General features: G+C 48.3%; 1 protein-coding gene across 1 annotated transcript in view; it reads left to right on the top strand.

Annotated features, from left to right (window-relative positions):
* The first annotated feature begins 1,875 nt into the window (after positions 1-1,875).
* NPTN (neuroplastin) overlaps positions 1,876-21,597 on the top strand; it is a 32,447-nt gene continuing 12,725 nt past the window's right edge. The window contains exons 1-2 of the mRNA XM_075576016.1: positions 1,876-2,150; positions 15,095-15,442. Of these exons, the coding sequence (XP_075432131.1) occupies positions 2,060-2,150; positions 15,095-15,442 (439 nt within the window). The 5' untranslated portion in view covers positions 1,876-2,059. The remainder of the gene's footprint in view (positions 2,151-15,094; positions 15,443-21,597) is intronic.

Consider the following 21,597-nt stretch of genomic DNA (forward strand, 5'->3'; position numbering starts at 1 on the left):
GAGGACCAATCAGATTCACCGCAGATAGCACTAACCTTTCGATTTTATATAATAAGATAATAATAATAATACGTTGTCACGGGAGACCAGGCAATTACACCTTTATACCAGGATCATTTCACTGAGCAAGACAAGTTAATTAAATAAATTGTACATTTTTTCATAGGCAAAGGCAAACACACAATGTTACACAATTTACAGCAAAAAGGCACACTTACGTGGGCATTGGGGGGTTGAAAACAAACTATACTTTCCTAGATGTAGGGGCTTCTCGCCAAAGCTTACCCTAAAAAGTCTGAGAACGGAAATCACAGTGCCGTTCCAAACGTCCTAGTTCCCTCTCAAAGGGCTGAAGTTCACTTACTGCTTAGAGTCTTAGAAAACTTTAAAGAGCCTTAGAAATCTGGACAACTTAAAACTAACTTAGAAACCTTAGAAGACCCTTAGAAACTGAAAATATGAGCTGCGTAAGGGTTTTTAAAACCTCTCAGGTTTATTCACAGAAAACCTACAGCCCAATCAAAAAGCCTGAGAAATTTTTCTGCAGCTAATCAGAGCAGGGCTCATCTGGCTGATGATGTCAGAGAAAGGGGCATGGCTATCTGCATGCCAGAACCCATATGGCTGTTGCCCCTGCCCCTCCTTGCTACCAAATGGTCTTGACACCTCCATATCCTGGATTGCCTTTGAAGCTAGAAGGCGGGGTAGACATTAGGTCTACTATGCATGGATTTTTATACATTCAGTATAACACCCTCTGAGCCTTACTTTAATAAAGTATAAACCTTACACTTTTATGCTGCTAAAATGTCTTAGTCTTTTTGGTGATGAGGGATAGAATGAGAACTTGTACTTTTTTGTCCCACTAACCATATGCCTCACACGTTGCAAAACCTGACTTTTAGACTCTAACAAAACCTTAACAAAAGTCTTATATATAGCTGGGTTCAGGGTGATCTGGGCATTAACTAAGCATCCCTCCTTATACTAGGGACCCATTGACTGTTTCAGGGACACCTCACATCGCTATGCCCCTTTTACCTTTCTGGGTTGTACCGAAGCAGGGAACTTAGTGGTGAGTCATGCCCTATACCGCTTCTGGGTGAACTGGGCATTAAATGAGTATCTCCCTTAACCTAGGGACCTCTTGACTGTGTCAGGGACACCTCACATCCCTGTGCCCTTTTACCTTTCTGGTCTGTGCTGAAGCAGGGAACTTGGTGAAACTGTTTTCAAGGGAGGATTTTGACCGAGGTCTGTGCCTATATGTCCCCAAAACCCCCCTTGAAACTCATAGCCTGTGAATCTCCACTGGTTAGCACTCCTGGAAAGGTAAAATACACATAAATTCCTTATCGTTGCACAATCACATACATTTTATGTACAACCCATGGGTCCAAGAGCTGACACTCTAAACCCACAAATATGGTTCAAAGGTAACCAGCCGGGCATAATACCTTTATTGATGGCCTGGTTACCCCTTCACCATCACATACGTGTGTATCAGTGTGTTTTTGTGTCAGTTTGTGTATGTGTGTTAATATGTGTATATGTGCCAGTATGTATATATGGTGGTTGTAATGTATGTGTGTGTATGTTAATGTGTATGTTAGTGTGTGTGTATGTATCAGTCAGTCCATCAGTCTGTCACTCCAATTGTCTGTCACTCCTATCTTTCACTCTATCTGTTTTGTCACTGTATCTGTCTGACATTCCATCTGTTTGTCACTTTCTGTCACTCCTGGGTTAGTCCAGTATATGTCATCATATATAGTACCTATATATGGAGTGTATATATGTATATACAGAGGCGACTATGTTTTACATATTAATAGGAGCTGCCCCATCCAACATGGCGCGCCGACGTCCCCGCGTTGCCCACTTCCTGTGGAAGTGTGGCGGCAGTCTGTCCAAAGCTCACAGGGTAGGTGGTTCTCGCGAGATTCAGTCGCTGCGCTGCGGGGAGCAGGAGGACTCGGGGGGAACGGCGGATACCGAACCCGGGACCCCGACACAGAACCCCGCCGGGTGTGCAGCTCACTCCCCTATCCGTGCACACATGGCCGGCTCCCCCTCTCTGCCCGCCGCCCTCCTGGGGCTGCTGCTCCTGTCCTGCGGCCTCTCGGGACCCGCTGCCGCCGCCCAGAATGGTACGGAGGGTATATACCCGGGGAGAGAGGGGGGTATATACCCGGGGAGAGAGGGGGGGTATATACCCGGGGAGAGAGGGGGGGTATTTATCCGGGGAGAGAGGGGGGGTATATATCCGAGGAGAGAGGGGGGTATATATCCGAGGAGAGAGGGGGGTATATATCAGGGGAGAGAGGGGAGTATATATCCGGGGAGAGGGGGGGTATATACCCGGGGAGAAGGGGGTATATACCTGGGGAGAGAGGGGGTATATATCCGGGGAGAGAGGGGGGTATATATCGAGAGAGGGGGGTATATATCAGGGGAGAGGGGGGTATATATCAGGGGAGAGAGGGGGGTATATATCAGGGGAGAGAGGGGAGTATATATCCGGGGAGAGAGGGGGGTATATACCCGGGGAGAGGGGGGTATATGCCTGGGGAGAGGGGGGTATATGCCTGGGGAGAGAGGGGATATATATATAACTGGGGGGAGAGAGAGGGGGGGGGCTTACATCCCTGTGGAGAGAGAGAGGGGGGCTTACATCCCTGTGGAGAGAGAGAGGGGGGGGGGGCTTACATCCGTGGAGAGAGAGGGGGGGGGGAGAGAGGGGGGGGGGGAGAGAGAGAGGGGGGGGGGAGAGTGAGAGGGGGGGGGGAGAGAGAGAGGGGGGGGGGAGAGAGAGGGGGGGGGGTTATATACCTGGGGAGAGAGAGGGGGGGGGGGTTATATACCTGGGGAGAGAGAGGGGGGGGGGGGTTATATACCTGGGGAGAGAGGAGGAGGAGGTTATGCCTTTGGGACATGGGGGGGGGGCGGGGGCATAGACCTGCGGGCAGAGAGAGGGGCGTATATACCTGGGAAAAGAGGGGTGTGTGTATATATATGTGTATGTATATACGTACATACGTGTGTGTATGTTATGGTGGGTAAAAAAGTGACAAAAACCCTGTACAGCAAATAATAATCCCATATTGTGAGCACATTCCCAGGTCTCAGACAGGCCCACTGCCCTTCCCCATTATCTCATAGCATACAGTGCTTCCACTGCCGCCAGGGATTCTGGGTAATGACATGTAATTGAGCGCAGTGTCACCTTTTACTTCATGGCCACTGTAACATGGATCCCTATAGTAGTAGGTTACTGGCTCTGCACTTCTGTGCTGATACGTTGTGTTAGGTGCGTTCTATAGTAGGTGCGGGCTTGTGGACCTGTGCGAACGCGCGTGCACGTGATGCACTCTTTTTGTGTGTATGGTGGACTGTGCTGCCGGGACTGTGTGTGTGTGTGTGTGTGTGTGTGTGTTTTATTATATATTTTTAAAATTAAAAAAAAGGCGGTGAAAGAATAAAATATTTATTAACATTGCACACACACACACACTCTCTCTCTCTCTCTCTCTCTCTCTCTCTCTCTCTCTCTCTCTCTCTCTCTCTCTCTCTCTCTCTCTCTCTCTCGGCGCGAATACTTACTTTTCAGAGTCTTCCCCGCTATTGCCCGGCTCACTGCCGCGTGTGGCCCTAGCATACAATGGCTGGCTAACCATAGCCAACTATAACTGCCGCGCGCGCACGGCGCAGCAAGAGCGCCCACTGTATTACAGGCCTAATGCAGCAGGCGTACGCTTATAGGGGTCCTTGTTACAATAAGAAGCAAAAGGTGACACTGCTCATTTGCATGTCATTACCCAGAATCCCTGGCTGCAGTGGAAGCAGATAATGGGGAATGGCAGGGTTGCAGACAGAGATGCGACAGGCGGTGTACATACGCCTGTGTATAAGAGATGTGACAGGTGGTGTACAGATGCCTGTGTATAAGAGATGTGACAGGTGGTGTACAGATGCCTGTGTATAAGAGATGTAAGAGGCGTGTTTGAGATATATATATACACAGTGGTTGACAAATCACCAAAAAATCTACTCGCCACACAAAAAAATCTACTCGCCACCTAGTACCAAACGTGTGCTGCTTGGGCCAATATTTACTCGCCCGGGGGTTAAATCCACTCGCCCGGGGCGAGCAAATGTATAGGTTTGTCGAACACTGTATATACATATATACATATATACATACATACATACAGGCAGTCCTCGTTTTACAACGCTTCGTTTTACAACGAATGGCCTATCCAATGCTATGCAATGCATACCTATATTCATTTTTACAATGCCAAAACGGCTTATCCAACGCTCTTACGACACTTTTCAACGTTGTGTATGTGTATATACACACATAGACAACGTTGCAAAGCGTCGTAAGAGCATATATAATATATTATATTATATTATATAATATATTATTTATTATGTTATATTATATATATATATAATACAGTATATACACTATATAATTTGTGTGTGCTGCATATCTTATTACTTGCGTAAAATATTTGGTGTATTTTAGTGTTAAAAATGCCTTCAGGAACGGAACCTTTCATTTAAACAGTGTTCCTATGGGAAAATGTGTTTCGCTATCCAACGCCATTTTGACTAACGCATTGTGTTGGATAACCGAGGACTGCCTGTACATACATACAGGCTGTGTGTGTGTGTGTCTATCAGTGTTTGTAATATATATATTTGCAGGCAGTGTGTGTAGGTAGAGCTATCAGTGTTTGTTTTATATCTATCTATATATCTATATCTCAGAATACATATCCAAAACAGTGGCAAAACATGGAGGAATGGAGATCAGCTGAAATAATACATCTCCGCAGAATATTTCTCCCAGGTATCTTATCAGTGCAGACTGTCCGCAAATATTTCTGTACAAAACATATATCACAATCATTGTACACTTACAATAAATCCATACAAAATGACAGTAAAAAGCACAGTGTGTGGTGTGCCGTGTCTGATCGATCTCTCCGCTGTCCGTTCTGGCGTCCCTCGTTACAGCCCTCCCCGTCTCTTCCGGGGGGTCAGTACTTACTGTTACATAGTGAGGAGAGGAACAGAAGTGCGTGTCGGAAAGACTACTGCAGCCAGTTAATTCAATGTGTTTCACTTTCCCAGCTTCGTCAGGGTCCTATGTGCAGAGCGAGAGGGACCTGTATAATGTAGATGGGTAGAGCGGGGGGGGGGGGAGTGGACCTGTATAATGTAGATGGGTAGAGCTGGGGAGGGGGATGGACCTGTATAATTAGATGGGTAGAGCGGGGGGGGGGTCGGCCTGTATAATTAGATGGGTAGAGCGGGAGGGGGAGGGACCTGTATAATGTAGATGGGCAGAGCGGGGGAGGGGCCTGTATAATTAGATGGGTAGAGCGGTGGAGGGGGATGGACCTGTATAATGTAGATGGGCAGAGCGGGGGAGGGGCCTGCATTATTAGATGGGTAGAGCGGGAGAGGGATGGACATGTATAATGTAGATGGGCAGCGCGGGGGAGGGGCCTGTATAATGTAGATGGGCAGAGCGGGGGAGGGGCCTGTATAATTAGATGGGTTAGAGCGGGAGGGGGATGGACCTGTATAATTAGATGGGTAGAGCGGGAGGGGGATGGACCTGTATAATGTAGATGGGCAGAGCGGGGGAGGGGCCTGCATTATTAGATGGGTAGAGCGGGGAGAGGGATGGACCTGTATAATGTAGATGGGCAGCGCGGGGGAGGGACCTGTATAATGTAGATGGGCAGCGCGGGGGAGGGGACCCGTATAATGTAGCTGGGTAGAGCGGGGGGGGGGGGGTAGTCCTGTATAATGTAGATGGGCAGCGCGGGGGAGGGACCTGTATAATGTAGATGGGTAGAGCTGGGGAGGGGGATGGACCTGTATAATTAGATGGGTAGAGCGGGGGGATGGACCTGTATAATTAGATGGATAGAGCGGGAGGGGGATGGACCTGTATAATGTAGATGGGCAGAGCGGGGGAGGGGCCTGTATAATTAGATGGGTAGAGCGGGAGGGGGATGGACCTGTATAATGTAGATGGGCAGAGCGGGGGAGGGGCCTGTATAATTAGATGGGTAGAGCGGGAGGGGGGTGGACCTGTATAATTAGATGGGTAGAGCGGGAGAGGGATGGACCTGTATAATGTAGATGGGCAGAGCGGGGGAGGGGCCTGCATTATTAGATGGGTTGAGCGGGAGGGGGAGGGTCCTGTATAATGTAGATGGGCAGCGCGGGGGAGGGTCCTGTATAATGTAGATGGGCAGCGCGGGGGAGGGACCTGTATAATGTAGATGGGTAGAACGGGGGGGGGGTGGACCTGTATAATGTAGGTATGGAGTGGGAGGGGCCTGTATAATGTAGATATGGAGGGGGAGGGGCCTGGATAATGTAGGTATGGAGTGGGAGGGGCCTGTATAATGTAGATATGGAGGGGGAGGGGCCTGGATAATGTAGATATGGAGGGGGAGGGGCCTGGATAATGTAGATATGGAGGGGGAGGGGCCTGGATAATGTAGATATGGAGGGGGAGGTGCCTGGACAATGTAGATATGGAGGGGGAGGAACCTGGATAATGTAGGTATGGAGGGGGGGGGCCTGGATAATGGAGGGGGAGGGGCCTGGATAATGTAGGTATGGAGGGGGAGGGGCCTGGATAATGGAGGGGGAGGGGCCTGGATAATGTAGGTATGGAGGGGGAGGGGCCTGGATAATGTAGGTGTGGAGGGGGAGGGGCCTGGATACTGGAGGGGCCTGGATAATGTAGGTATGGAGGGGGAGGGGCCTGGATAATGGAGGGGGAGGGGCCTGGATAATGGAGGGGGAGGGGCCTGGATAATGGAGGGGGAGGGGCCTGGATAATGGAGGGGGAGGGGCCTGGATAATGGAGGGGGAGGGGCCTGGATAATGTAGATGGGCAGAGCGGGATGGGGAGGGGCCTGTAGATGGGCAGAGCGGGATGGGGAGGGGCCTGTATGTAGATTATTGATGTAGCTGCAGAGAGCGATACAATCTACATTATACAGAAATGTGTATAGAGAGAGATCTCTTTATCTCTCTGCAGCTTGGTGATAAGGTATCACGGAGTCGTTGGCAGCAACGACTATAAAATATTAATGTGTTTACAAACCTGATCTGAGCTGGGAATTATTTATTAAACCCACCCTCAGCCGAGAGATCGATATCAAACCTTCCCGAGGAATGCCGTGTTTTCAGCAGAGTTGGCGCAGTGCGACGTTAACGAAGGACGCGGTTCTCCATTCAGGAATAACCGCGTCAGAAACCTTTTAAATGTTTGGTTTTAGTGCTGCTTTCATTGCAGTTAAGGGCAGTATTTCATAATGAAACATGATTGATATCAATTATATATGATCCAGATCAGGGATTGGCAACTCCAGTCCTCACTGGCCACCAACAGGTCAGGGTTTCTGAATATCCCTGCTTCAGCACAGGTGGCTGAGCCATTGATTGAGCCACCTGGGCTGACTCTGGGGTATTTGTAAAATCTTGTTAATTTTAACATGGACCCCCTATAAACTGCCGACCCTGCTTTCCTTGCATGCCATAATCTAGCCAAGCACCACAACTCCGGCCAGTTCACACCAGCGGCTGTGGTAATGGCTGCACAGAACCCCACATCCAGTATGCAGCGTCGGTCGGCAAGTCCTGAAGGGCCCCTTCCAGTTAAAAGCCGTAGATTAGTGCATCTTTTACAAGGCAATAATGTTCCTTTCCAAACTGTACGTCCGTGAGGAGAAATCGGAGAAGCGAGATGGCCCCCCCCCCCCCCCCTCTGTTTAATTGAATGAAGCGTTGGCAGCCAGAGATCCTTTTTATAGACGCAGAACAAATGCATATTTCTCTGCCATTCCCCATCTGTTCTTGGCTCCTTCTTTGGTTGACACGACTTGCATGTATCTGCATTTCTGGTTAATGAGGGATGGGGGCGAGATGCTCAACGTTGGGGTTCAGATTGGTAGTTCTGTGGGGCAGGGTCTCCTGTTCCTTGGTCTCTGGACGGCTTTTCCATCTGGCTTTGAGAATATGGTGCATCGATGCACCGCTGCAAACCCTAACTGGTGCCCGTCCTATGAAGCAGCAGTGAATACCAGATTGTACTGCTACTGTCCAACTTGTACACCTGCATTTGCCTGTCATACAGCAGTGGGCCGTTGTAATTTGTCACACGACGTTAGGACTTTTCACTGCTGTATAATATATTCCTTTTCATCCTATGGACTAGGGCAGGGGTTCTCAACTCCAGTCCTCAAGACCCCCCCAACAGGTCAGATATTAAGGATATCCCCGCTTCAGCACAGTCTTCGATTGAGCCACCTGTGCTGAAACAGAAACTGATTGAGACACCTGTGCTTAAGCAGGGATATCCTGAAAACTTGACCTGTTTGGGGTTCCTGAGGATTGTAGTTGAGAACCTGTGGACTAGGGGCTAATTTGTGGGTCTATATCCCGATGGCCATCATACGGTCCATAAGTTCCTGTTGAACAGCAACGCTCTCGTTGGTTACCCAGGCGATAGATCCTTAACTCCTTCGCTGCTGAAAGGGCTGACGTCGTGTGAAGCGGTTAACTGTCCATTTTTATGCTCTTACATTAAGCGGCCCATCCTCATTAACGCTGTTATTTATTCATTCTCTGTAGTGCTTGTTGCCAATGTTTGCATCAGCATTTTATGATCCCTTCTTGGGGTGCTGGACATGCATACATCACCTTCAAGGTCTCCTTCCAAGGTCACAGCGATAGCAGTGATTTAAGATCCCAGTTCTGGGGAGGAGTGGCCCTGAGTTACGGCTTTCCCGACCGCAGCAGAAGGTGGAAATAAGTCTGTGTTGGTGACAGGAAAGGGCCTGCAGCTTCCCGCCCTGAAGTCGCCGGACCTCGTTCTTATGTACGTCCAAGCTACCTGCGGACAAGTCCCCCTTAGGTGCCATGGGGAAATGCCTCGTGTGTGACCAATCAAGTATTCCTGATAGTCTGTTTCTTTCAACGCTGTATCCCAGTTTTCTAAGCTTTATCTAAAATCATTTCTGCGTGGGGTGTCTTGCATATCGCCACCGCCGCCTTAGTGGGCGTCCTAAGGATGAGCCTCACACATGGCCGAGTTTGCAAACTGAAGGGAGCGAGTTGGTACACGGCAGTTTCTCTCGTCCTCAACTTGGATTACCGAGGGCTGTCTGCGCGAAGCCTTGTGCAAGTTGGTAAAGGAGCAGTTGGTTTTGTGACCGTTTTTTAAGGAGCAGAAACGGCTCACAGATGAAAGTTAAACTTGTTTGTGAGGCATAGTGAGCAGGGGGGTGTCGTGCAGAGGCTGCTTGTGCAGAACTTCACATCTCCTCTCTACCACACAAGTTAAACACTGTACTGTGTAAACGTGGCAGCATCCTTGTTGATATCTTTGTGTCTCTGCCTCAGGAATTAGCAGTTTGTGAATGGCTTTAGCTAAGACGGCAGTAGAAACAAGCAGGTGTGAAGGGAGACAGCCCAGAGAAGAGCTCTGCAGAACAGTGAAAAACTTGGTAGTTAGGAGGGTAACATTTTTACTGCCGTGTGGGTGCATTGCAGGGGGTGAGATTATTGGGAGATGGTTCCAGTAATCAAAGCGGGAAAGCAAGGCATGTGGCCCGGCTGGCAATGAAGAGGTTCAGAGTAGGTGTTTGGATTCCCCACAGCCTAAGGCTTTGTGTCCGCTTGGGAATATAGCCAGTGTATGCGCCTCCCAATGTACCTACAACAACCCTTTCCTTGCTTTGGCTGTCACTCGCGCTGTGTTGACGTTGTGTATGCAGCGTGCATCCTCATGGAGCAGCGCACAGTTGTAGCCACCGAAAGATCACCGCAGCACCCGGAGGGAGCAGGTGGAGAAAAGCAAATGTTGCCTTGGCTTTTCGGATTAATGTGCATAAGCGCATATTACAAAAAGCCGCTGATCTTACCCTCCCACCCCCTCTCTCCCCCCAGCTCTCATCCCAAGGACAGGCAAGGTGCCGCCGCTGCTAACTTCAGAGGTTGGAAAGTGAAAGGCAGCGCGTTATCCGTCCTCCACCTGCTTGCCAGGAATCCGCAATCTTTTATTAACTTTATGAAAGCTTAGAAGGAGCTAGGATTTGACGCTGAGCCTTGCTAAGAGAATCAAGCCACCTAAGCCGGGGGTGCCCAAGCTCTCCTCTTCCCTCCACCCCCCCCCCTCCTCCTCAACAGGTCAAGTTTTCAAGATATGCAGCTTCAGCACAGGTGGCTCAATTAGTCCATGCTTCAGTGCAGGAGGCTCAGTCTTAGGCTAAGGCCCCGCTCCCTCAGTCAGCGCGCCCGCACTGCAGACACAGGGGCGCTGACAGACACAGACCGCAATATGCGGTCTGTAGGGAGCGGGAGAGGGCGTGGCTTGAGCGGAGGGACCCGCTACTCCCCCCCCCTTTTCGGGCTGCAGGAGGGAGCTGCTGCGGGCTGCTGTAAGGTAAGCAGCTCCCTCCCCCTTCTGCCACAAAACACACACACTACCTTGAGTAGGAAGCTGCCTGATGACAGCTCCCGCTCCCGCCGCTGATTGGCTCATCAGCGCACCACGTGACGCGTCACCGCTCGGGATCACAATTTTCTTGCATCCCCTGGCGGCTGACCGGTCACAGCACGTAGTGAGCCATCAGCGAGGGGGGACTGGGACCGGCATGGGAGGATTCCCCTGCTGGTGGGGAACGCTCACGCGGCAGCAGGTCCCAGCCCTTAGACTGAGCCTCTGATTGAGCCACCTGTGCTGAAGCTGGGATGTCCTTAAAACCTGACCTGTTGGGTGGGGGAGGGGTGAGGACTGAAGTTGAGCACACCTGACAGCCAGTCCGGTCCTAACTTTTTTTTAAAGACTTAGCCGAAAACCTTCGCAAGGAAGGAGAGGTTACAGGAGGCTCCCCGCATCCGATTATATTCTCATTGGTAATCCTAATATTCCAAGATTTCCCCCAAAAATCATATGGCTTTTTACTCTGTCGTCATACGATCTTACTAGCGTCCTGGGGGGAAAATGGAGGCGTTCCTTTAGTTTTTTTTTCCTCCTGGGTCCGCTGAACTGCGCTTCCGCTAATTCGGTATATCTGTTCCACTACTGAAGACCTCATAACTTTACATAACTGTTTATCCCGTGAAATGTCACCGCCATTTGTTCACTTTGTTACCGCCCCTTTCGAAGCTGCGCTTAGAGCCACTTTCGAGCGTTTATTTCAGTCACTTGAAGGCATCTCTTGCCATTTCCAACGCCTGTTTGCTTTTCGAGACACCACCGCCTGGCTCTGGGAGCGTTTGCCATGTGACGTGTCCGGGGAGGTTAAAATGGAGCTCTGCCCGGAGCCCAGGGGCTGTCTGGGAACCGCAGAAGCCAGAGGTGAAGACAATCGTTCGTGAAGAGTCGGAAACGAACATACAGTACGAGTTAAACTTATGAAGGATTCTGGGGGGGAGGGGAGATTTGTCTTTATAAGGAAACTGATGCTTAGAATTATCTGCGCTCTTTTTGTAGTAAAGTGATTTCAAGTGTGTGAATTAAAAAAAAACAGGCCGTGCTGATCCATATAGTTGCCACGGCAACTCAGGTTTTTGACAAGCTAATCATCTTAACTGCAACCCACAGAAATGTGCGAATGCTTTAGTGTAGCAAGGAAACAGGCAGACAGACAGTGGGGTCGTTAATAGGTATTGGTGATCGGTACACTCCTGGCAGCTAATAGGTTAACTTGCTTTGCCAATAGCAATGGATGTGTATTTCTTTACAGTTTATAAACACTATAGCCCCCCTCCCCCAATATGGCAGGGGCGGGCAACTTCAGTCCTCAAGGGCCACCAACTGGCCAGGTCTTCAGGATGTCCCTGCTTCAGCACAAGGGGCTCAGTCAAAGATTGAGCCCCCTATGCTGAAGCAGGGATATCTTGAGGACCTGATGGTGGCCCTTGAGAACTAGTCAGTCAGACACCTGTGCTGAAGCAGGGATATCCTGAAAACCTGACCTGTTTGTGGCCCTTGAGGACTGGAGTTGCCCACACCTGCCAAATGGGTTTCTTGTGTGCTGTGGGGTGGGGGTGCTGTTGTGCATTTGCACACTCGCCCAGCGTAGAGATTTGATGGGTACGGGACAGTCATTAATATCTTGTATTGGGTAACGATTCCTGCAATGCATTGTGGGTTCCTCTGGCAGAAAAGGGAGATTTTAAAAGAAGCGCAGATTCACGGCGGGCAGCGAATGCACCTCTAAATACGCCCCAAATTTGTAACGGCAATGTAAATGGAGTAGACCGTTCGGAGAAGAGTCCTCTACTTCTTGTCTCTCATGTATATCTTTATATAGTGCCCCATGTATACTCGGTACTGTACAAGAGACAATACAGGGATTTATAATACCGCAAGTGCAGGAAAGGAAATCCCTGGCCCGGAGAGCTTACACTCTGTATTCTTCTGCATTGAGCCGATTTGCAAACCACCATGAAATAAGAGCGAGTGCGTGGCGGAGTTGTGCAGTGTTAGGTTAATTGTTGTTTGGCTGTTGGGGGTCTGCGTGCTGTTAATAAGTGTCCTGTATGATCGCTCTCATCTCCCACCCCCTCATTAGCAGATTAGAGCTCGGCAATCAGGGCGTCAGTCAGTTAGTGTGCGAGCGCGGGCGATTAAATCCGGAAGGTGGCAGGCAGTGGTGTAGCAGGCGATGCTGCAATGCAGAGGGCTAGTGCAGTGAGAGAAATGTGTATGGGGAGGGGTTGGGGTGAGGGTATTGGTGCTAGGAAAGGAGGGACAAGGCTGCTTTGATTAGGTGGTGCATGAATAGCAGGAACACTGTGACAGCTGTGTTTCAGTGTGACTGCTAGTCCAGTACTCCTTACTACAGAGGTTCTCAACTCTCCCCCCCCCCCCCCCAACAGGTCAGGTTTGCAGGATATCCCTGCTTTAGCGCAGGTGGCTCACTCGGTCCCAGCTTTAGCGCAGGTGGCTCAATTGGTCCCAGCTTCAGCGCAGGTGGCTCACTCGGTCACAGCTTCAGCGCAGGTGGCTCACTCGGTCCCAGCTTTAGTGCAGGTGGCTCACTCGGTCCCAGCTTCAGCGCAGGTGGCTCAATTGGTCCCAGCTTCAGCGCAGGTGGCTCACTCGGTCCCAGCTTTAGTGCAGGTGGCTCACTCGGTCCCAGCTTCAGCGCAGGTGGCTCAATTGGTCCCAGCTTCAGCGCAGGTGGCTCACTTGGTCCCAGCTTCAGCGCAGGTGGCTCACTTGGTCCCAGCTTCAGCGCAGGTGGCTCACTCGGTCCCAGCTTCAGCGCAGGTGGCTCACTCGGTCCCAGCTTCAGCGCAGGTGGCTCACTCGGTCCCAGCTTCAGCGCAGGTGGCTCAGTCTTTAACTGAGTCACCAGTGGTGAAACGGGGATATCCTGACCTGTTGAGGGGAGGGGGTCTTGAGAACGCCGGGCCTACAACAATGTGTGTAGGTGCCACTGTATTAGAGCAGAAGAGTAGGAGGAAGGTTCAGTGACACAACGTTCGTCAATCTGTTATGTGCTGGCGATCACCTGTTTTTTCCCCATTTATCCTATTTGTGTGCGTCTTATCAGTATAAGGTAATTGTCCGTGTCATGTTAAATTGTGGTCTCTGAATTATTTATATGTCCTTTTATTGTCATAGTGACCTTGAGTGGGATCACTCCCAATATATGGCTAGTTTGTAGGGATAGGGTATTTTTTCGCCTGTGATAAATGGCCTTTTCTCAGTGCCTCAGTCTGCGCTCATACTGTACAACAGAGAAGGTATGGAGCACATCTTTCATTTTCACATCCTTAATGAACCCAAATGAAGCGAGCTTTCATTGCCCCCCTTCCAAAAGTATCTGCTGATAAGTTACCTTCTCAAGGTTACCCATGCTTATTCTGAAGGTCGTTCGCGCAACATGGCACATTTTGTGCCGCCCTTCACGTTATCACCCATAAACAGTCATGTTCTGCTTCTAAAAGCAAATAGTTATTACTTCTGTGTGGGGATGGATGTAAGAATCCTGAGCGTTTATCCATCCTCTGAGAGGTTCTACTAAGTCAGGGGTCTCCAACTCCAGTCCTCGGGGGTCTCCAACTCCAGTCCTCAGGGGTCTCCAACTCCAGTCCTCAGGGGTCTCCAACTCCAGTCCTCAGGGGTCTCCAACTCCAGTCCTCAGGGGTCTCCAACTCCAGTCCTCAGGGGTCTCCAACTCCAGTCCTCAGGGGTGTCCAACTCCAGTCCTCAGGGGTCTCCAACTCCAGTCCTCAGGGGTCTCCAACTCCAGTCCTCAGGGGTCTCCAACTCCAGTCCTCAGGGGTCTCCAACTCCAGTCCTCAGGGGTCTCCAACTCCAATCCTCAAGGGTCTCCAACTCCAGTCCTCAAGGGTCTCCAACAGACCAGGTTTTCAGGATATCCCTATTTTAGCACAGGTGGCTGTCATAATGACTGCACTACCTGTGCTGATGCAGGGATACCCTGAAAACTTGGCTTGTTGGTGACCCTTGAGAACTGGAGTTGGCCACCCGACAGAATATGAACCAAAGGAAACTTTTTAAGGGCCAGTCCTGAATGGCCACCACCAGGCCAGGATTTTGAGGGTATCCCAGCCCCAGCGCAGATGGCTCAGTCTTTCACTGAGCTACCTGTGCTGAAGCTGGGATATCCCCAATACCTGGCCTGGTGGTGGCCATTCAGGACTGGAGTTGACCCCCCCCGTACTAAATCTTGTCACTTCACCAAAAACAAGCAGCGGTATTCAGGATTGAGGGCCGATATCCCTGTGCGGTTTAATACAGTCCGGGTATAAGGGCGTTAGAGTGGGGTTTTGGGGTTAGAGAGTGGGTTTTTTGTGTAGGGTTTGAACTGTGCGTGTATGTGCCTTTCGTTGTTCTTTGTAGTTTTGCTAAATACTCATGCTCTAGGCAAAAATGTCTTCTATTGAATCCTCTTTCTGTTATCTGCATTCTTATTAGCTTTTTCTTTTTCTTCCTACACCCTGTTTTTCTTTTTTCCTCCCTCTCACTGGCCTGTCACTGCCTCTCCGCTGCCCCCTCTAACCATAGCTGGGTTTGTCAAGTCGCCCATGTCAGAGACTAAACTAACGGGGGATGCCTTTGAGCTGTACTGTGACGTGGTCGGGATTCCCACCCCGGAGATCCAGTGGTGGTACGCCGAAGTCAACCGAGCCGAGTCTTTCAAACAGCTGTGGGACGGTGCCAAGAAGCGCCGTGTCACCATAAACACCGCCTATGGCACAAATGGGGTGAGCGTCCTGAGAATAACCCGCCTGACGCTGGAGGACTCTGGGACCTACGAGTGCCGGGCGAGCAACGACCCCCGGCGGAATGACCTGAGGCAAAACCCCTCCATAACGTGGATCCGAGCCCAGGCTACCGTAAGCGTCCTGCAGAGTGAGTCCACCCTCCTCCCGTACAGTAGTGGGGATTGTAGTAACTAGTTGAGCTCTGTGTGTTGCCCCACCTCCCTCACCAATCCACCACCCAAGATCCTTGGTAAACCATCCTGTTGTCTCGTCATTTTGACCCTACGGTTCTTCCACCATGCGTAGTCCTTTGAAGCTTCCTTCTGCTGCTTTCTTGTCCTAGGAATCACAGGAGTGTGGGATCTCGCAGCTACGACACACAAGCCCCCTGTGTTTGTGTCCATTGTCTTATTTTTATTTTTTTTCTCCCACTTGCAGGTTCCATGCTCTCCCGGTTTACTCCCAGATGTATGTATTTGTCTTAATTTTTTGTTAAACTGACTCTCGCTCCTTCCATCCTACAATACAGTTTCCCCGATATCCTACGTTGCCGCAACCGCCCATCAGCTTCCCGTGTCTCATGTTTGTCGTGAGTCAGCAGTCAATGCAGCGATCAAGCTGCCATGTTGTGTCCCGCCTAGTTCTGCTCTTCCTGTGTTACCTTGAACTTGTTTTTGTCGGTTGCGGTTCTGTTTTGTGTCTTTGTAGCTCTCTCCAATATACCCTTCAAGCAATATCAGAACAGAACGATGAGCACAGAGGGTGATAATTAGCATTACTAGTTTTGTTAAACGTGTTTTAAGGACACATTGTTAACACGTGTCTCTGCCTTGCTGCTGTTGTATTACAAACGGTTTGAAAAATGAGGTGCAAAGCTTTTTTTTTTTTTTTTTTTTGGACGCCTCATTTCACACGTTTCTGCTTATTGAAACGTAGTTACCACCGCGTTTTGGGAATGCTATTTCACAGCGGTATTGTATAAAGATGTATTAGGGTAGTTACATTGAGGTTTACAACTCGTGTAATAGGTCCTGGAGCTTGGCGCTGAAGGATGGTGTAGAGTCATTCTTTGGTGTGCTGATAACATCTGTGCAGGAAGACAACTGTGTATAGTCTTGTGCTGTGAAGCAGGTTCTTGTTGTGGTGCAATGTATCACAGGAATGGGCATTCTGGCCCATATCGCTGGGCATTGGAAGATGGCAAGCCTTTTAGTGCTTGCCCTCCTGGGCCAAGTAAAGAAATGCTTCTCTGTGCGTTTTGCCTCTTCCTTGCACAGCCCAGATCTCCCTGGGCTGAGTTGATTGAAAGCCCCCCTCCTTCCCTCCCTTGTTATGCGACAGATTGTTCTCCCCCCTCGCCCCCTTCATCTCGCGCTCTGCAGAAAGGTGAAAGCTGAACTCTGAGTGCGCTGCAGGAGCAAGTGGCCAGAATATTAAGCAGCTTGCTGTGTTTAAGCAGCGAGGAGCCTGCAGTACTGTGTGCCAGACGCCTGCCACTGTTCCTTGCGTGGGTTAAGGCTGGGGATCTGGATGATGCCTGAAACCATTGGACTCACAATGCAGCCTGCTAGCTGCATGCTTTGTGTACACATACCAAGTACGTTCAGTAATCCCTTGTAAGGCAGATTCAGTCTGTTCTCTGTCTTCTCTGCTGTTGGACCTCTCCCAACTTATACTTCGAAACACACAAAACACAACCATTGCTTTGGGCACCTATTTACTTTTCCCCTTGCCATGCGATTTTTCCCTCCTATACAAATAAAGATTGTTAATGGAGGATTGCAAAGGGCTTTAGGATATGCAAAAGTGCTGGCATATTTCGGTACAGCTAAATATATATATGCTATGTTAAATGCTGATCAGGAGGAGTTGGGTAGTGATGGCTGGACCTCTGTGAGAATAAATGCTGACCATTGCAGAGCCACAATACCTGTTGGCAGAGAAATGAGTTCAGTGAATGGAGCTATCTAGAAGATGTCTTATCCGAAAACCCTAAAGGAACTCGCCATGTACAGGCTGGGAGACAACAGAGAAGGAAGAAACGTACAGATACATCAGGGATATCCATAAACTGTAGGATTGAAGTACTTATGCTGAGAAAGGAATAACAGAACAAGAGAGCAGACTCCTACTACGAAGAGGGAGATACTTGAGGGCAATGTGACGAAGTCCTTCAGTGAAAGGATAGATGATGGAAGTTAATACAGTATACTAATCCCCAGCTGCCTGGGATACACACAAGCGTCCCTTTTCTATGAGTTTGAGGCGTCACAACAGCTAGAAGAAAATAGCAATAAGTGTCCCTGATCTGCCAATATCAACTTCTCTGTTCTCCTCTAATCCAAGTCTTACTCATGTCAGGTACTTTTGCCAAAGATGACCGTAGGAGTCGTATGGCACAGCCGTGTGTGGATTTTCCCAATAGAACAATAGTTCAGTATGAAAGTGCTCTGGCAGGGGTGAGGGAGCTTCTAAGTCTACCTGTATAATGCTAGTTAGGAGAGACGGGACAGGTTGACTGGTCTTAAAAGTTCAGTCCCACCTAACTTAAAAAAAATCAGCTTCCTCCAAGTTCGAGTAGCAAAAGTTTAAGTTCCTTTTGGTAAAATGTCTTGTTTGAGTGAGGACTCCATATTCCATCTTCCGCCACGGGTTCCTCCTCTTCCCACTGTACTTTGCCTTTAACGACAACACTGGTTAATCACCCCTGTTCCTACAAGCGGACCAAGCTGGAAGACACCAAAATGAGCAGGCGCAGGGAAGGGAACTCCGCCTGATTTTGGCCTTGCATTGGATTCATTCAACCGTATCTAGTATAACATGGAAACTGCTTATAATTCTGACCTAAAAAAAAAAAATATATAGTAACAAAACGTCAATCTTATACGTGTAACATTTCACCACCATTGGTTCACTATGGTGGTAATAAGAGATTGACTCTCAGAATCCAACAAAGAGAAGCTCAGTGCATTGGTAGTTGTGACAGTGCATCTTCAAGAGGTTTAGGAAGGGGCAGTAGGATCAGCCAGCACCTGTCTAACCAATGTGCGGAAATACCAACCATCCTTAACCTGCTGTTTCTTCCTTTTGTTTTCCTTGTGTCTCCTTCTTTTTCAGTGTTACTATGTCGCTGATGCACTGTTCATCCTTTCTAGTTTTGTGGGTGTGGTGTATGTTTAATGTTCTCCATCTTCCTACTAATCTTTTAAGTTTTTCTCCAACTCTGGTGTGCCTGCTTTCAGAATGAGCCAAACTGTAGGGTCGGGTGGGAAGGTACGAAGAGGGGAATGACAAGGATTAGTTTAACCGCTTTCCTTTGCCACTGAATGGGGCCTGCAACATCTACAATATGTTCCTCCTTCATGCAGTGGTCCAGTTCAAATTTGGGATCTTTGGATTAACATGGGTTTGCCCCCATATGATCTTCTAATTCTAGAAATAACATACTCTGCAGGTATATTAACACAATGCAAAGCTGAGTTATGATAATACCTGTGTTATAATGGGTGTTTTAAGGTCAAGCATTGTTATCCTGTGGGTTGGTAGATATATACCATTCTCAGTGGTGTTACGTCTGAGTGAGAGAACAGCAACACACCGTTAAATTACAACCATTAACTGTACTAAGTAATCACATCACACATCCAATGTTTTGTCCTACTATTGGGAATACCATCCTGAGGAAGATGTTATTCTAGGACCGAAACATTGAGCTCCATGTTTAATTCCTCACGAAGATACCATTATAAGACAAAACATTGGTTATAATCCATCCAATGAAGTTAGGTTTGTGTAACATAAATGTTGAGTTGATAATGTATCCCTCATGAAGCTTCTATTGTGAGACATTAGATTCAGGTGTTCGTACAGTTAATTATAATTCACTGCCTAACTGTATTAGGTGTGCTCTCTAACATTGATCTCATCTTTAGGTACGCCTCAACAGTACAAACAATTGTTTATTTCCCATCTTTACTCAAAAATAATTTGTAAGGCTTTCGATCCGTTTTGAAGATCAAGAGCTTCTTAGTGAGACCTCCCAGGAAAAAAGTGGATCAGAACTATACGGCAATCGCATGTCGTACTCCTACTTATGCACAGGAAAACTGGTGCATGGTGATCTCCCAGAGATAATACTTCATAAAGCAGAACAGGTTTCACTCATACACACAGCGTTTCTTGCACCACTCGATGGCTTTTCAGCGCCCAGTAAATGTAGGTTGGCTGAGCACACAACTCCAAGGCTTGTCGGCCATTAACGCTTCTAAGTACAACACACCTGAGGATTAAACCAGCACTGCATGGATGCTGCCAAGGATTGAATACAAACCACATTGTACAGACACACAGAAAGCTCCTTACTGCAAAATCCACTTACAAATAAGAAAATAGAACCACTAGATTAAATAATTGGGGGGGGGGGATGTTGTATATCACTGACCGTGTACATATAATTTTTGCAGACACATGGAGTCCCTGCCCTGTAGAGCTTACAATCTATTTTCTCTTTTGGTGCCTGAGGCACAGGGAGATGGTGACTTGCCCAAGGAGCTGACACCGGGATTTGAATCGGGGCTCCCCTGCTTCACACTGTCTCATTCCATTGACTTACAAATGCTGCTTCTGTAAGGGCAGGCTACACTTCAAAACATGGCGGCTTGTTTTATTTAAAAGCATATGGTTGTTATAAACATTGCCAAAGTGGCAACAGACACAACTTTTGTTTCAATGTCATTTATGGAAGAGTACGTTCCAGGTATCCTAGAGATCAATGTCATTGAGAATTCAGCTCTCTGCAGATGACAGGAAGATAGAAGTATCTTTGCTGCTGGATCATTTCTTTACATTGTAACAATGGGAAAGGAAGTGTGTACGAGGGGCACACTATTGCTTATAAAGAATATATATTAAACAATGTTTTTCTCCTAGTGCTCACACTCAGTTGACCTCAGCGTCTCAAAGCTGGATCCACGCAAGTATGAATAGGTATTGGAGCTAGAGGAAGCACACAGGAGCCTTAGCTTGAGTTCAAACAAACATCTATTGTACTAGTGCATCAGAGCAGGCATACATACAGTAACGTTTCCGGACAACCCTGTCCTTTCTTCAGACCATACACGGGTTGTCCGGAAACGTTACTGTATGTATGCCTGCTCTGATGCACTAGTACAATAGATGTTTGTTTGAACTCAATCTAAGGCTCCTGTGTGCTTCCTCTATCTCCAATACCTATTCATTGTAACAATGGGGACACACCACTGCTAAAGAAACGCTCTCAAATAAACTTTATATTAAAACATCCCCTGATATCAGCAGTCACGGACAGAGCCATAAATAACATCACAGGAGGTGGCAGTTTGATCAGAGAGAGATGCAGGAGACAGGGACACAGTGATGCCCTTTACGTGGGACACTTTACTTTTAATATTGACATGTTATTACTTGACATGAAAGCACGCGGATGTTATTTTATTTTATAATTGGGGTGTAGTCTGCCTTTAAAGGATCATCACTAAACGAGGTAACACTATTGCAGTTATTCTACATTTGTTTAACCTGCACTGAATAATAATTAGTGGGAAAGTAAACATTTTTTCCAACCTCGGTTGGACCACTTTCCAGTGGTCTGGAGTTTCTAACTCCTTTTAATGTTTCTGCATTTGATCGCACAACAAACACGCCAGTTTTCAGAGCCCTCACCGTAACCGGGCATCTCATAGCGTTGGGGTGTAAGCTGGTTGTGAAGATGGCTCTGGCGCCTTGCCTGTGACACTCTGATGTCTTCAAAGAGTGAAGTTCGGGATTGAAGTGGTGGTTATGGGTTGTGACTTTTGATCAAACACCAACACTACTGTTTCTATTGCCCAAAGTAGCTGGTGGCTGTTAATAAAATGGCTGCTCTTTAGCGATCATACAAGCCAACATGACCCAACCATGAGATCTCTGGCTTATGTCCAAATTGAATGAAATCACCAAATTGAAAAACTACTCTTAAAAATAAAGTTAACTTCTAGTACGGAAGACAGATCTATGACTTGGAGGGTTAGGATAAGCAGGGTAATTGTACATCTTTGTTAGGGAGCTCTGCGTGCATTCCAAGTCATTTCAATTTACCCTTGGCCCTTTTGCAGTTAGAGGTGCCTTCAACGCAATGCATTGTGGGCACCTCTCTGGCAGTGGTTAAATGAGTTGATGGCTTGTTTTGACCTTGGTGTTTCCATCGTCTTGTCAATGTCCCTGCATGTGATTTTGCTTACTTTAGAATATATTTTTACATTTGGACGACTATGCTGCATGAAACCG

This window comes from Ascaphus truei, chromosome 18, assembly GCF_040206685.1.
Source record: "Ascaphus truei isolate aAscTru1 chromosome 18, aAscTru1.hap1, whole genome shotgun sequence".
NCBI classification, from domain to species: Eukaryota; Metazoa; Chordata; class Amphibia; order Anura; family Ascaphidae; genus Ascaphus; species Ascaphus truei.